A 16,724-nucleotide genomic window follows, 5' to 3' on the forward strand; every position below is an offset into this window, starting at 1 on the left:
ATTGTCTTCAGCATACAGCAACTTTAAAAAGAGGCAAATGAAATACATCTGTAGTGGAAGAGACGGAAATGACTGAAGTGTCTTGCTGTGGCGTGAAACAGACGTTACCATTTTCATCATAAAGGGAAAGCACTTGGAGCTACAAACATAAAGATGAAGAAAAATGGCTTTGTTGCTGGAAGGGAGGAAATGATTGCCATAACACTGAAAAAGAAAATGACACCGTTTTACAATTTTGGCTTGAGACAAGACTGCAGGTCCTCAGAATGTCAAATACAATGATGGATTTCCAATCATTCTGACCGTACAACAAACTGGGAAATAAATTTGCGTGCTGGGGAACAAATCTTGTACAGACCAGTGAAAACAGGAGAGGAAGAAAGAGCAGTGAGGCGGCAACTCTGGATTTAAAATACACCTATTTCTAATAAACACTATTCCGAGACAATAAGAGACTGAGCAGGAAGTGATCTGCAGGATTAACAGGTCTCCTGTAGCTGAATGAAATGCTCAGCGTGGGATTTACTGCATCAGATTAGCAGGAGATAAAACATTTAGGACCATCAATGTCTTATGCAGGACGTCTGTATACAGTCTAATCCCTGAGATTAGATTAAGACTGAGGTCGTGTCCAAGCACAGGGCAGCCAAGCGGCAATGAACTGCAACAGTCCAATCTAAAGAACATCACAGCATGTATTAGCTTCTTTGTTGTTTTTCAAATAACAATAAACACTTTTAAAGACAGGCAGCACGGTGGTGTAGTGGTTAGCGCTGTCGCCTCACAGCAAGAAGGTCCGGGTTCGAGCCCCGTGGCCGGCGAGGGCCTTTCTGTGCGGAGTTTGCATGTTCTCCCCGTGTCCGCGTGGGTTTCCTCCGGGTGCTCCGGTTTCCCCCACAGTCCAAAGACATGCAGGTTAGGTTAACTGGTGACTCTAAATTGAGCGTAGGTGTGAATGTGAGTGTGAATGGTTGTCTGTGTCTATGTGTCAGCCCTGTGATGACCTGGTGACTTGTCCAGGGTGAACCCCGCCTTTCGCCCGTAGTCAGCTGGGATAGGCTCCAGCTCGCCTGCGACCCTGTAGAACAGGATAAAGCGGCTACAGATAATGAGATGAGACTTTTAAAGACGTTACTTACATTAAAATATTCAGAGTAAAATCAGCAACCTGCAGCAAACCAACATCAGTGTTTTGGGTTCTGTATTTTTCTTTTATCATCATTTAACACACATGTTCCCAACCCTGCTCTACTATCGATTAGTCGGGACTGTGGTACAGTTGATCCAATCTGTGTGACATTCTGGTTTTGATAGATGATGTTGACAGATTTATTCGTCTCATGATGTGTACCAAGGCCTCAACATGAAAAAAAAGAAAAGCGAAATAAACAGTTAAATACAGAAAACAATTAATATGATAATATCACTCTTCATCATTTACATTTTATTTAATAATTTGTTAATGGACTATAACAATTAACTATTATGTAATTGATCTAATAATGTAAATAATTTATTTATTTCATAGTAGCACCATGAGCCATGAGCCCATGCAATGAGATTATTGTTGGAATGTTTTGTATACATTTATTTACAGCTAATAATCAAATATAATGAATATTTGTGTTAGCATTAGGAAAGTCTGTGGAACCATGCTCTGAAATGTGGAAAGCTCAGGTGGATGGTGAGCGTTCCTCCATTTTACTCCTGTGGTAGAACCACAACGGACACCACATCGCCTTAGCTACTCATGGAGCAGAGCAGATGGAGTGTTTTACACCATAAAATGTTATGAGAGCCATTACAAAAACCATCATCTTTCACCACTTCAGCAAGATAATGATTGAGATAAAGATCAGGAAAGTGTGTGTGTGTGTGAGAGAGAGAGAGAGAGAGAGAGACAGACAGACAGACAGACAGACAGACAGACAGAGAGAAAGTGAGAGAGAGAGACAGAGAGTGTGTGTGAGAGAGAGAGAGACAGAGAGAGAGAGAGAGAGAGGCCTTATTTCAGATGAAGGGTTTCACTTTGTACTTAATGTGGTTATGTAATTTAATGAGGCAGTGTGCACAGCTGAGGCTGTGACTCTGATGATGTCAGAGCCTGAAATGCAAAGAAGAAAGAATCGATTTCCTCTGAGCAGTAATACTGAGGAGGCCAAACTGGGGCGACTTTATCTGAGCGCATCTCAGTTTAACTGACCTACTTAACATGAAATATTGTGATACGCAGCATATTGTTCCTCAAGACATGTCCTTCAGTGTAAAATCTCTCTCTCTCTCTCTCTTTGGCGGATCACTGCAGTGACATGGCCGCTCTGACCGGACATTAAAGTTTCTAGGGAAGGATTACAGTAGTGGTTCCCCGTTGCCTTCTACTGGATTATTATAGAGGTTTTCTCCTCTCAACCATTCACACTCACATTCACACCTACGCTCAATTTAGAATCACCAGTTAACCTAACCTGCATGTCTTTGGACTGTGGGGGAAACCGGAGCACCCGGAGGAAACCCACGCGGACACGGGGAGAACATGCAAACTCCGCACAGAAAGGCTTTGAACCCAGAACCTTCTGGCAACAGTGATGACCATTACATCACTGTGCCATCTGTAAAATGTATATATTTTCCATATCACCAGCTGGATTTGGAAGACTTTTTCTGTATAGTAGATTACACTACAGCGTTGAGCAGACGCTCTTGTCCTTAGCGACACAGAACACACCCAGAGCTGTCTGGGGAACAGTTGGGGGTTTAGTGCTTTGCTCAAGGGCACTTCAGCTATTCCTGCTGGTCCAGGGAATTAAACCGATGACCTTTTGGTCTCAAAGCTGCTTCTCTAACCTTTAGATCATGGCATGGCTGTGTAATATTACATATAAAGTCTCCAGTATTTAATAGAACTCAAACTGTGATGACGAACAGAGAGGGGGGGAGAGAGAGATGGATGGATGGATGGATGGATGGATGGATGGATGGACTATCTGAACTGAAAAACAACAATCTCCATGAGAGGAAATGCATTACGCACCGAGTGGGCTTCCACAGTGTGGAACCTGAGGCAGGTAGTAAGTTTGAGGAAGTGCCCCCCACCACCCACCACTGACTATCTTCTCTAAGTAAGAGCGACTTTAACTTACGGTAAAAGACGTATTCGGTGTAGCTGGACCACATCTTGTCGTCGGTGTGCTGGCTGATGACGGAGGCGGTGAGGGAGGAGTTACACGCCACCATGTGGAAGCCGCACTCGGACAGCAGGTCGAAGGCGCGCTCCAGCTGCTTGAACTTGAGGTAGAAGCGCGATGTGTACCTGTCGGGAGTCCGGTCCGGGTCGCGGCTCTCGTTCAGCGTCTCCCCGAACACCTCCTTGGCCAGAGCGACGCGGCCGCACACCATGATCCGGGGCACGCGCCTGAACTTGGCGTCTGCTTGTCCCTCGCGGCCCGCCGTGCACGAGCCGCGGTAGCCCACCGTGAGGAAGCCGCTCTTACGGTCGGCGGGCACGAGGGACGGCGGCGGGCACGCGCGCTGGTCGCTTCCCAGCGAGCCATCCTCGTAGTCGCTGTGCGCGCACTCGTCCGGACTGGGCTTCACCTCCTCGGGCGTCAGCAGCTTCACCAGGTCCGGCAGCTGGAAATACTCCGCCTCCTTCCTCAGGCGCGCTTTCTCGGGGAAATGCTCAGGCAGCACCACCTGTCTGTCCCGCAGGAAGTCCAGCACGTAGCGGAACAGGAAGCCGTCGCGGTCGATGAAATACCGACCTTTGGGGTCTCGCGCGAGGTCGGGCACCGCGCTGCTTTTTGGCGAGAAGATTTTGCCCAGCAGGGAACCGGGCTGGCTCACGAGCGTGGCGTGGCGCGTGTAGTACACCTGACCCCCCACGTTGAGCTCGAGAACATCTGGAAAGCAGTTCAGGGCGCACGAGGGTTCTTTGGTCGCGGGCTGAGTCCGACAGTTCCCGCTCAGAGACATAGTTTCAGTCATCAGGGGAGGAATAATAATAATAATAATAATAATAATAATAATAATAATAATAATAATAATTCTTCCAACAAGATGTCACATTTGCAGTTCACTCAAATCTCCCTGAAATGTTGAGTTTTAAAGATGATGCTCAAAACCCGATGAAGGCAAATGGGAAGAAAAAAATATATATCATCCATATATCTGAGTAAAAACCCCGAGATGATCATGGGATGTGGTTGCAGGAGAGCTTCAGGACAGCTTCAGGGACGTCTGAGCACAAAATTAGGAAGATCTTGCGCCTCTGTGTCTGATTTTTCCAAACAGCAGTCTCTCTCTCTCTCTCTCTCTCTCTCTCTCTCTCTCTCTCTCTCTCTCGTGCACTCAGTGAAACAGGAAACATCTGTGCTGTTTAAAGATTAAAAAAACAACAACAATAAGTCCAGTAAAACATCACTCCACCAAACCACTGATGAAACTTTGGAGCCGAAACCCAAACCCGGTGCTGGAAGTTAAGGATGGAGGTGTGTGTGTGTGTGTGTGTGTGTGTGTGTACTCACAGTGTGTCCGGAGGAGCCCGAGCCAGCATCACTCCTGCTCTGTTCGACATGTTCTCATGTGGATTAGCAGGTTCTTTCTCTCTCTCTCTCTCTCTCTCTCTCTCTCTCTCTCTCTCTCTCTCTCCTCCCTCCCCGCGCGCCCACCCCGCCGTGGAGAAGCGCGAGTGCGCACGTCGAGCTCCCTTTTCCCGCTCAGGGTGGTGCCAGTCTAAAAAAAAATAGAAAAGAAAAAAGGAAGGGGAGGAAAAAAGCCCCAGCTGATGTTGCCTCGGCGGTTTAGGAGGGAGGGAAAAACATAATGGCTTATGAAGAATTACATCATCTTAAAGGAGTAGGCGCGCATGCAGACCGGGTGCAGTCAGACACGCAGGAGCCTGGGTCTCTGATCATTCCTGTCTTTCAGATTTGTCTTTTTTGTTGCTCTGTAAATCCAGTGGACTTCTTATTTAGGATCTGCACAGGCGAATAATCACACCCGTTTATCTGCTCGCGTGTTGACTCGGCTGTTTGCACACGTTTCACGGGTTTTTTTCACTGATTCTTTTTGCACTGATTTGTTTATTTTGGTTCTGTGCAATGCTGAATTTGGGAAAGTTATCTAACCCTCATCATCATCATCAGCAGCAGCAGCAGCAGCAGCAGCGGGCAAACAAATCTCTCCCCATTTCAGCACCACGGACAGAGACACTTTAACACCCACTAGTTTTTAATGACTACAAATATTCTAATTAACTATAATCCCTGCACACTTCTTCCCATCTTCATCTTCTGCTTACCATTTCCTCCAAGTGCACATTAATGTGTAAGTCAGGCCAGTGGCTGCTCGTTCATAGGGGAAGGTTCAGCAGACCCCCAATCATATCCTTATCAATCCTCATTCACAACTCCAAACATAGTTAATTTAATTGAAATGTTAATTATCTCTTTTGAGTGACCAATGATTTAAAAAATGTCACTATGTGAGAAATGTACTCACCTAGATATTGACTACTCATTTCTCCATTTAGCTCCAAAAGGCACTTTTGGACAAAACACTTCTCAGGACTCATTTAGAGGAACCCCCTGAGGATCTCCTCCCAAAACTACATACCTTCAAGAGCTTTTTTTCTGTTTGCACTCGCACCACCAGTAGGTACACTGCAGCAATGTAAGATGGCTTATGAGCACAAAGACATTAGCAGGGAATGCTAGCAAATATTTTTAAATTGCATTTAGACGTGTCAAAATCATGCTGTATTTCCTCCATTGTATTTATGCTCCATAAAGCCTGGACTTTACTGTCACTCCATTTGTCTGTTTTCCCCCCCAATTTTTAATGCTATAGTTAAGAGCTGTTGCTTACACGGCTAACGGGTTACACTGACTTTTAAAAATGGCAGTTGCTGAATTGCTTGTGTTCGACCAATTACTGTTCACTTATATTACTCATCGTAACTTCTTGTGCTGAGAGAGAACCTACTCCAAAATACGAGCTAAAAAAGTCCCTCAAAAGGGCTATCTGAGAACTACAATCCTTGAAAGTGTGGACACACAGAAATGGGGAGCTTCCTCTAACAATTCTAAGAACTATGAAAAAGTTGCTCTGGTCTGAAAGCACCAATAAAGTTATTAGTTCACCTAGTGGCCCAACATGGGAACTGCAACAAGCGCTAATAAACAGAGGCCCTTTGGGACAGGAATCACGCTGCCCCATGCTCCCTCTATGAACATTTTCAGTGGAGTAGGAGCAGCAGACAGGATGATTAATGACAGGGTTGATTTGGTTTTACATCCAACTGAGTGAGTTTAATAGACTCCGAGACCACCAAGACCTTGTTTTATAGCAAATAATCAGAGTTAAGTCTAATAGATTTCTACAAACAGAGGCACAGTGTAAGTGCAGACAGTGTGAGTGTGATTTCTATTGTAAGATACAGTGCACTGTAAGGATTGGGAGAGGAAAAGGGGGATTGTGGAGTGGATAATGTATGTACATCAGAAATGCATGCACATCACGGTGACCTTGTTTCCCCTCACAATGGTGCAGAAATGTGTCTCCCTTTTCCAATGGCCAATTTATTTATTATTATTATTTTTAATGACTTTCAGGTCTTTTGTGTGCTTTATCAGATAGAACTCAACTGGAATTTTGCTGAAACCTGACAATTCTACTGAATGATATTAGCTCTTCTGTATGCACCTTGCTGATGATGGGAAACACACCTGCTGAATCAAACACATTTGATCAAAGTTGAATACTCACCAGCCACTTTATTAGGAACACCTGCACACCTGCTCATTCATGCAATTGTCCAAGAGAAGCCAGAGGTGATGGCAGTGAGGAAAAGACTCTGAGATGACATGAGGAAGAAACCTTGAGTGACACTGGATAGACTGATTATAAATTATTACTTTTCTATAACTGTGTATAGAGTTCAGTATGAGCAGCAGAGTCCATCCCTCCTTCTGTTATCTATACCATTTACCCACCAGGGTCATGGGGGAAGCTGGAGTCAATCCCAGCAGATTTCGGGTGAGAGGTGGGGTTCACCCTAGGCAGGTTGCCAATCTATCACAGGACTGAACACACCATTTACACTCATGTTCACATCTATGGGCAATTTAGAGTACCTGGAACACACAGAGTAAACCCATGCAAACTCCACGGTTGGTCCCGTCCTCAGTCAACCACAAGGTTCAAACCCAGAACCTTCTTGCTGTGAGGTGGCAGCTGCACCACTGCTCCATCCCAGCATCAGTCGAGTTTTAATTTTAAGTCTATAATATCCAGGTGGATTTATCCACTGTATAATGAATGAGACCTGAGAATAGAAACAGCCACTCTTTACAACCGTGGTGAGCAGAAAAGCATCTCAGAATGCTACAACACATCAAACCTTGAGTTAGAAAACACAACAACAGCAAAAGACCACATCAGGTTTTCAGGTTTTGGAATCTCTCTCTCTCTCTCTCTCTCTCTCTCTCTCTCTCTCTCTCTCTCTCACACACACACACACACACACACACACACACACACACACACACACACACACACACACACACACACACAAGGCTCCCATGAGTATCAGCCTGTGCACAAAACACTACTGTGCATTAAGGGGTCGAGCTGAGGCTTGTCCAAATGAAGTTTCTTTGGAGCTGATTAAGGCCCCCCCAAATAGGCCAGAGGTACATTATTGGATGCTTTGTTACTGCTGGAGCACTGCACCATTTCATGGAAATGGAGGGAAAAAAATCATAGATACCCCAAACCGCTGTTCCTTTATGAGCCAATAAGGACTAATAAGAATCACAGCAGCATGTGGTGTGTACAGCAGGGTCAGAGACCATGTTACAGAGCATTCAGCACTCAGATCTGCCAGACGGTCCTGTGTGTTCATTCAAAGAATAACACAATATGTTTCAAAAGAAAACAGAAGGCTTGCATTACATCATACTTGTCCAAGTCACAGAAGACGACAGATAAATCATGCAAATCGCAGCAACATGGGATTTCTGGTCACTGCTAAAATGTGAAAATGAAGCCGAAGTCCTGTTCATTATTCGATCACCATGCGGCTCACAGCGTGATGTCGCTGAGATCATTTTATCTCCAAAGAGGCTTCAAATCTCCTGCCTTGCCATTACTGAGCCCTCGAAATCATGCAGTCCTTGCCTGGAACTTCCAGCCACTGCATGAATATTTTCAAACTTGTCTATCAAAAATGTGAAGGATCCCAGATTTTTTTCTGTTCAGGTTCTTTCAGAACTTTTTCTCCACTTGCATGCAGGGATAGAGCTGCCCTCGTCATCTCCACTCACTGCATAAACAACCTTTGCTTTCAGTAAAGTCCCTCTGAAGGTTTAAAAGCTTGTTTTGATATGAATGATGATTCTTCAGGCCTGTTACAGGGAGGAAACGTTGCCAAGCGCCGTCTCGACTCGAGCACAGGGAGGTGCCATGTTCAATCTGACCTCCATGGGGATTTACAACCATCAGCTCCAGTTTTGTTTTTGTTTTCTTCTCGCAGTTGTTTAGTCCATGACCCTGATAAACCTACTGCAGTACTTTTTAACTGCACCAGCAGCATTTCATTGAAACAAAGGCAACAATTAATCAGAACATACAAGTACAAAGGAAATATTCCTCCTCTTTCTAATGGCTGTAATATATAATCACACACTTCCATTTCATTGGAGAATATGTTGTCTGGAACACAAATACAGTACAATGAGCAAACCCTAAACATAAATCACCTCCACAGCATACAGTGGTGCTTGAAAGTTTGTGAACCCTTTAGAATTTTCTATATTTCTGCATAAATATGACCTAAAACATCATCAGATTTTCACACAAGTCCTAAAAGTAGATAAAGAGAACCCAGTTAAACAAATGGGACAAAAATATTATACTTGGTCATTTATTTATTGAGGGAAATGATCCAATATTACATATCTGTGAGTGGCAAAAGTATGTGAACCTTTGCTTTCAGTATCTGGTGTGACCCCCTTATGCAGCAATAACTGCAACTAAATGTTTCCGGTAACTGTTGATCAGTCCTGCACACCGGCTTGGAGGAATTTTAGCCCGTTCCTCCGTACAGAACAGCTTCAACTCTGGGATGTTGGTGGGTTTCCTCACATGAACTGCTCGCTTCAGGTCCTTCCACAACATTTCCATTGGATTAAGGTCAAGACTTTGACTTGGCCATTCCAAAACATTAACTATATTCTATTTTAACCATTCTTTGGTAGAACGACTTGTGTGCTTAGGGTCGTTGTCTTGCTGCATGACCCACCTTCTCTTGAGATTCAATTCATGGACAGATGTCCTGACATTTTCCTTTAGAATTCGCTGGTATAATTCAGAATTCATTGTTCCATCAATGATGGCAAGCCGTCCTGGCCCAGATGCAGCAAAACAGGCCCAAACCATTATACTACCACCACCATGTTTCACAGATGGGATAAGGTTCTTATGCTGGAATGCAGTGTTTTCCTTTCTCCAAACATAACACTTCTAATTTAAACCAAAAAGTTCTATTTTGGTCTCATCCTCCCACAAAACATTTTTCCAACAGCCTTCTGGCTTGTCCATGTTATCTTTAGTAAACTGCAGATGAGCAGTAATGTTCCTTTTGGAGAGCAGTGGCTTTCTCTTTGCAACCCTGCCATGCACACCATTGTTGTTCAGTGTTCTCCTGATGGTGGCCTCATGAACATTAACATTAGCCAATGTGAGAGAGGCCTTCAGTTGCTTAGAAGTTACCCTGGGGTCCTTTGTGACCTCGCCGACTATTACACGCCTTGCTCTGGGAGTGACCTTTGTTGGTCGACCACTCCTGGGGAGGGTAACAATGGTCTTGAATTTCCTCCATTTGTACACAATCTGTCTGACTGTGGATTGGTGGAGTCCAAACTCTTTAGAGATGGTTTTGTAACCTTTTCCAGCCTGATGAGCATCAACAATGCTTTTTCTAAGGTTTTCAGAAATATCCTTTGTTCGTGCCATGATACACTTCCGCAAACATGTGTTGTGAAGATCAGACTTTGATAGATCCCTGTTCTTTAAATAAAACAGGGTGCCCACTCACACCTGATTGTCATCCCATTGATTGAAAACACCTGACTCTAATTTCACCTTCAAATTAACTGCTAATCCTAGAGCTTCACATACTTTTGCCACTCACAGATATGTAATATTGGATCATTTTCCTCAATAAATAAATGACCAAGTATAATATTTTTGTCTCATTTGTTTAACTGGGTTCTCTTTATCTACTTTTAGGACTTGTGTGAAAATCTGATGATGTTTTAGGTCATATTTATGCAGAAATAGAGAACATTCTAAAGGGTTCACAAACTTTCAAGCACCACTGTATATAATTTTCTAGAACATACAGACTTTCCTCTTTTCTTTTCTTTTCTTTTCTTTTCTTTTCTTTTCTTTTACAGTCTAATAAATTCCATAAAAGATGTTTTTATGGTGCTGTATATTGTGAATTGCATGCTTGGATCTTGGAATCTTATTTTCCTTTTCATCTGACTGGGTTCTTTTGAGCAAAGTTGAAAATAAATTATTTGCATGAAGAGGCTGTGGGAAGCCTCCATGTTGCATGGACTGGGTGTATAATTGAGTCAGAGTGTGAGGCGCTAAGGGTTTCTGCTCCTGCCAGCTGTGATTCCATTAGAAGCTGCCATGCCTCTGTGGAACACTGTCCTCATGATTTCTCATTTCACACACACACACACACACACACACACACACACACACACACACACACACACACACACACACACACACACACACACACACACAGCTCTGACTGGCACTCCTCCACTGTGGGTGTGTGGTTTAGCTCTATATTCCGCAGCATGGGTTTTTCATTTCCAGGGGTGTAGGTGTGCTGTTCCTCTTAGGTACTGCTTTTGCCATTTGGCCCAAAATGAGAGGTAATTGTTTGGTTAGTACACACACACACACACACACACACACACACACACACACACACACACACACACACACACACACACACATCTTTCCTCATCAGCAAAAAGTCACTTAACCGAATTTGAACCTTTTCCTTTCAGGTTAGAGTCACATGCTTTGTACAAATAAAAATCTGAACCAGACTGTACATAAACACACGTGTAATAAAATAAAACTGGACACATCAACACCTACAGTAGCATTTAAATTCATGGTGCAGGGGCTTCAAACATACAACCTGTGGGCCAGAAGCAAGCCAATAAAGGTTGCTGTTCAGCCCATTGAATAACTCTGGAATTAATGTGCTCGTGGAATTGAAAGATTAGAAATAAAGAGATTCAGTTCCTCCACTAGTGGTGTTCGAGGTTGTATGGTGCCCTGGGCGAACCCCCACCTTCAGTAACCTATGAGTCTGAGACCCTAAACACATTTATTGCCAAGTTCCATCTCCTGTTCATCACATTCCACAATGTGTAGAATTGCCTGTTCTTGGGAAAATGTTTCAAGAGAATTGTAAATACGTTAAGCATGTGCAATCTAACTTCTCATCTCATCTCATTATCTGTAGCCGCTTTATCCTGTTCTACAGGGTCGCAGGCGAGCTGGAGCCTATCCCAGCTGACTACGGGTGAAAGGCGGGGTTCACCCTGGACAAGTCGCCAGGTCATCACAGGGCTGACACATAGACACAGACAACCATTCACACTCACATTCACACCTACGCTCAATTTAGAGTCACCAGTTAACCTAACCTGCATGTCTTTGGACTGTGGGGGAAACCGGAGCACCCGGAGGAAACCCACGCGGACACGGGGAGAACATGCAAACTCCGCACAGAAAGGCCCTCGCCGGCCACGGGGCTCGAACCCGGACCTTCTTGCTGTGAGGCGACAGCGCTAACCACTACACCACCATGCCACCAATAGGTGAAACTAAAGTATTAAAAAGTTGCTCTACCTCTGCCTGAGAAAAACCTTCCTTTCTAAGTGACCTAATGACATACAAATATTTATTTGCCTTGGTTAAGTTAGATTGCAGGGCGGCACGGTGGTGTAGTGGTTAGCGCTGTCGCCTCACAGCAAGAAGGTCCGGGTTCGAGCCCCGTGGCCGGCGAGGGCCTTTCTGTGCGGAGTTTGCATGTTCTCCCCGTGTCCGCGTGGGTTTCCTCCGGGTGCTCCGGTTTCCCCCACAGTCCAAAGACATGCAGGTTAGGTTAACTGGTGACTCTAAATTGAGCGTAGGTGTGAATGTGAGTGTGAATGGTTGTCTGTGTCTATGTGTCAGCCCTGTGATGACCTGGCGACTTGTCCAGGGTGAACCCCGCCTTTCGCCCGTAGTCAGCTGGGATAGGCTTCAGCTTGCTTGCGACCCTGTAGAACAGGATAAAGCGGCTACAGATAATGAGATGAGATGAGATCTATATTTTAATGTTTTTAGTTGTTTAATGTTTGTAACTTCAGATATATGTCTTTATCTTAAGAAATAAAGATTACAAAAAATTTTAATATACATGTAATTATGTACAATTCATCAAAATTTCAGAATAAAAACCAAATGAACCCTACAGCCTTCTTGGCTAATTGTAGGTAAAACACTACATACATCACAGAAGACACAAAATGCCAGTATTATCAGTATATAGATGTATTTTAAGTGAGCATACAGCACTGTAAACTCCCCTTACTGAGCTCAGGACCTTGTCTATATAATCACACAAAACCTTTAGGAAGTTAATAATTAATAATCTGATAGTTTGGTTGTAATGGTTTTGCTGCAGGTTGCACACATTATCATGATGAAACTGTGTGAATGAAATTATATCCAGTGTTCTGTAAAGTATTTGGACAGAAAACAGAATATCATCACCCTCTGTGTAACAAGCAACATAACAACAGGAAACAAACATAAGTGTTCTACATACGACACTATTTCATTACACGAATCCTCCGCCGAGAGGAGGCCACTCCAAAACAACATAAACACATCAGAAGTACAGAGGTCAACACCCTGCTCAAATAAATAATCGAAGGAGCACCAAACACCTTATGACTAAAGTCCCAAAAAGACAACTTTAACATTAAAGAGGCCTGAAAAGAAGAATGGAGGGAACACCCTCCTACAGGCCGTGACCTAGTCACTGACCCCACTGGACCACTGCCTGGTTTTAACCATCTTACCAGAAAGCAGTGGACACAAGCCAACTAGTGTTGCACTGCCGAGTCATGGCAGTACCTGGGGGGTACAGGACGATCCACCAAGCTGCCCAAACTTTCATTGATTGGATTGCAAATGTAAATTTGGAGATGTGAGAAAAAACCATACGCAACGACTGCTGTTACATGAATAATATTCTACTCATAAAGAGATGACGGAGCTGCACACCTTTACTAACTGCAGTGAGTTTACTAACTACATTAGTCTTGTAGAGGTAATAGATTCCCCCACTCCCCCTACCCTACCCCAGGCTTCCCCCACTCCCCCTACCCTACCCCAGGCTTCCCCCACTCCCCCTACCCTACCCCAGCTGAGGTCAGCCAACTCCCACCCACCTCCCCATCTGATACTTCTGATTGAGACACCAGAAAGTAGCCTGATTAGTATCAGAGCACCACTCTAACAGGTTCATTGACCCACACAGTAACATGAAAATGAGTGACAGAAAAACGATCACAAAAATGTCACTTTTCTGATTAAATTTTTTTTTTTGTCTGGGTGTCTCATGCCACCCTGCCAAGATGCTGCCCTGGAATGCTGCCCATGTCGCTCATACCTAAATCCACCACTGAGGGGCAAAACAGAGTGACAAACTCAGCTACTGGCACAGAATGTGCTAATGATGCAATTCTTCATCAGCAAGCTAAAAAAAAATCTGATGCTATGTCTCTTTCCAAAAAAACTAATAGATTCCTGACATAATTCATAATATTGATACAAACATGTTACAGTTTGAAGTGTTTTTCTTTTTGTAATGAACTGAACTGAGTGTGTTCATCTGCTGTGTGCATGATATACAGTACCACTTAGAAGTTTGGACACGCCTTCTAATTCAGTGTTTTTTCTTTATTTGTATTAATTAAAAGTCACTTCGTGTCTTAAAGTAATGATGGATGTTGTTTCTCTTTACTGAGTTGTTCAGTTCTTGACATAATACTGTATGGATTACTACAGTTGTGGTGTTGAACAGGGTTATTACTTATAGTATTTTTATTATTTACTGTTTGATCTCAAACACATTAAGAAGGTAAGAAACTCATCCACTAATGATCTTTTGACGAGACACAGCTGTTAATTGAAAAGCGTTCCAGGTGACTCCCTCATGAAGCTGGTTAAGAGAATGACAATAGTGTACAAAGCGTCATCTACGCTGAAGAATCTACAATATCAAACAGATTTGGTTTTGTTTAACACTTTTTTTTTACTACATAATTCCAAACATGTTCCAGATGTTATTTCATAGTTCTGATTTATTCAGTTTTGTTCTATAGTGTAGAGTCACAATACAGAAACACCTAGCAATGAGTAGAGTGGGGTGCACAAACTTTTGACTGGTTTAATCTGTTTGTGCTTAAAATACAAATGTACCTTTCAGATAGAGTAAATGCAGTAAGAACACATTTAAGAGGAGTTATTGATTTTTTTATTGGTCACTAAACTGATTTTTTTGTCCAGCTCACTCTACAGTGGACTGTGTGGAATGTGGCCTGTTACCTAAAACGAGTTAAACTCCTTCCATGGCATCTAATGAATTTACTGCCTAAAACTAATACACCAAAAAATAACAGTGATGCATTGCATACAGGAAAGATGGCAAACAAAAAGTTTCCCCCAAAAAAGTGTATCTGATCTTGAGTGTAATCTATAATTTAACCAGAGAGGGAATGACGTGGGCGGCACGGTGGTGTAGTGGTTAGCACTGTCGCCTCACAGCAAGAAGGTCCGGGTTCGAGCCCCGTGGCCGGCGAGGGCCTTTCTGTGCGGAGTTTGCATGTTCTCCCCATGTCCGCGTGGGTTTCCTCCGGGTGCTCCGGTTTCCCCCACAGTCCAAAGACATGCAGGTTAGGTTAACTGGTGACTCTAAATTGAGCGTAGGTGTGAATGTGAGTGTGAATGGTTGTCTGTGTCTATGTGTCAGCCCTGTGATGACCTGGCGACTTGTCCAGGGTGAACCCCGCCTTTCGCCCGTAGTCAGCTGGGATAGGCTCCAGCTTGCCTGCGACCCTGTAGAACAGGATAAAGCGGCTAGAGATAATGAGATGAGATGAGGGAATGACATGTGATACAACAACACCAGATTAAAGCAAACACTTTTTCTGGAAGATTTTATTTCCCACATAGAGAATTTATCCACCTGGATTGGGACAGCACTCCGCTTCTCCTTAATTAAAGTGATAAAGAGCTCGAGCTGTGTTTATGTGGCACTGAGAAGGAACTGGAGTGCAAGGATTAGTAAAGAGTCTTTTCAGAAAGAATTCATAACCGTATGCCAAATGAATTTCTCTTTTCTTGTCACTGAGATATTTGTCTGTCATGGAGTTGCAAGAGCTATATACATTCACCAGCCACTTTATTAAGGAACACCCATCCAGCCACCTGCTGTTTTGTTTTCTGCAGTTCTGTAATCAGCCGATCCCTCGACAGCAGCACGATGCATCAAATCCCACAGATACAAATCAAGAGCTTCAGTTAATGTTCACAATGTTCAAACACCAGAATGGGAAAAATTGTGATCTCAAAGTGTGACTTACTTTCACTGTTTGAGCCAGATGGACTGGTTTGAGTATTTCAGAAACTGCTGATCTCCTTCCTGGGGTTTTCACACTCAACAGTCTCTAGAGTTTACACAGAATGGTGCAGAAAACAAAAAACACTGAGTGAGTGAGCGACAGTTCTGTGGGTGGAAACAAACGCCTTGTTGATAAGAGAGGGTCAGAGGGAAATGGACAGATTGGTTCAAGCTTTTTTTTCCCCAGGAAGGATATAGTAACTCATATAATCACTCTTTACAACCGTGGTGAGCAGAAAAGCATCTCAGCATGCAACAGCAGAAGAACACATTGGGTTCCACTCCTGCAGCCAAGAACAGGGATCTTAGAATCAACAACAAGTTCCTATTAAAGTGGCCAGTGAGTGTATGCACTTGCTTTGTTTTAAATGGACATGTACTTATATGGATTTAATATAATTTATATATCACTATAGATAAGATCATGTAGACATATTTGTTACATCACACTCATGATCAGATCATGTTTAGAATTTACTCCTGTGTTAGTCGTCTCTCTCTCTCACACACACACACACACACACGGATGAGTGAGTGCGCTTTCTTTAAATTCGTCCTCATTCTCTGTTTACAGACAAAATCTCTCTTCAAAATGTTTTTTTAAAAAAATCAGAAACAGATCTGTGCTGCTGCTGTTGTCACCTTTGTGTTTTTACCTGTAGCTTTGTTTTCTGTGCCTTCATACTGTCGCTGCGTTCTTACTCAACTAATCAATCACTAACCACGTGTCATGTTAAATCTCCCATATGTGTACATGTTCTACAGCAATGTATTAAAGCTCCTTATCTTAAGTACAGTATGTTATGTCATGTGTTGAATAAAAACAACAGGTATACTGTGTGTATATACATATAAACCTCTGGCTATTATATTATTACCATGCTGTGCATTACACCACACACACGCGCACACACACACACTTTTATTATTGATTAGATCCATTTTAAAG

General features: G+C 43.3%; 1 protein-coding gene across 2 annotated transcripts in view; it reads right to left on the bottom strand.

The window, feature by feature from the left end:
- The window catches only part of kctd16b (potassium channel tetramerization domain containing 16b), a 67,513-nt gene extending 63,529 nt beyond the window's left edge, over positions 1-3,984 (bottom strand). The window contains exons 1-2 of one of the 2 annotated variants that reach the window (XM_060936543.1): positions 3,141-3,972; positions 934-1,357 (exon numbers count right to left, since the gene is read on the bottom strand). In XM_060936543.1, the coding sequence (XP_060792526.1) occupies positions 1,185-1,357; positions 3,141-3,972 (1,005 nt within the window). In that variant the 3' untranslated portion in view covers positions 934-1,184. Of the gene's footprint in view, positions 1-933; positions 1,358-3,140 lie in introns of those variants that run through there. The other variant, XM_060936542.1, reaches the window with a different exon arrangement.
- Between the last annotated feature and the right edge of the window lie 12,740 nt (positions 3,985-16,724).

Source organism: Neoarius graeffei, chromosome 12 (assembly GCF_027579695.1).
Source record: "Neoarius graeffei isolate fNeoGra1 chromosome 12, fNeoGra1.pri, whole genome shotgun sequence".
In the NCBI taxonomy this organism is placed as follows: domain Eukaryota; kingdom Metazoa; phylum Chordata; class Actinopteri; order Siluriformes; family Ariidae; genus Neoarius; species Neoarius graeffei.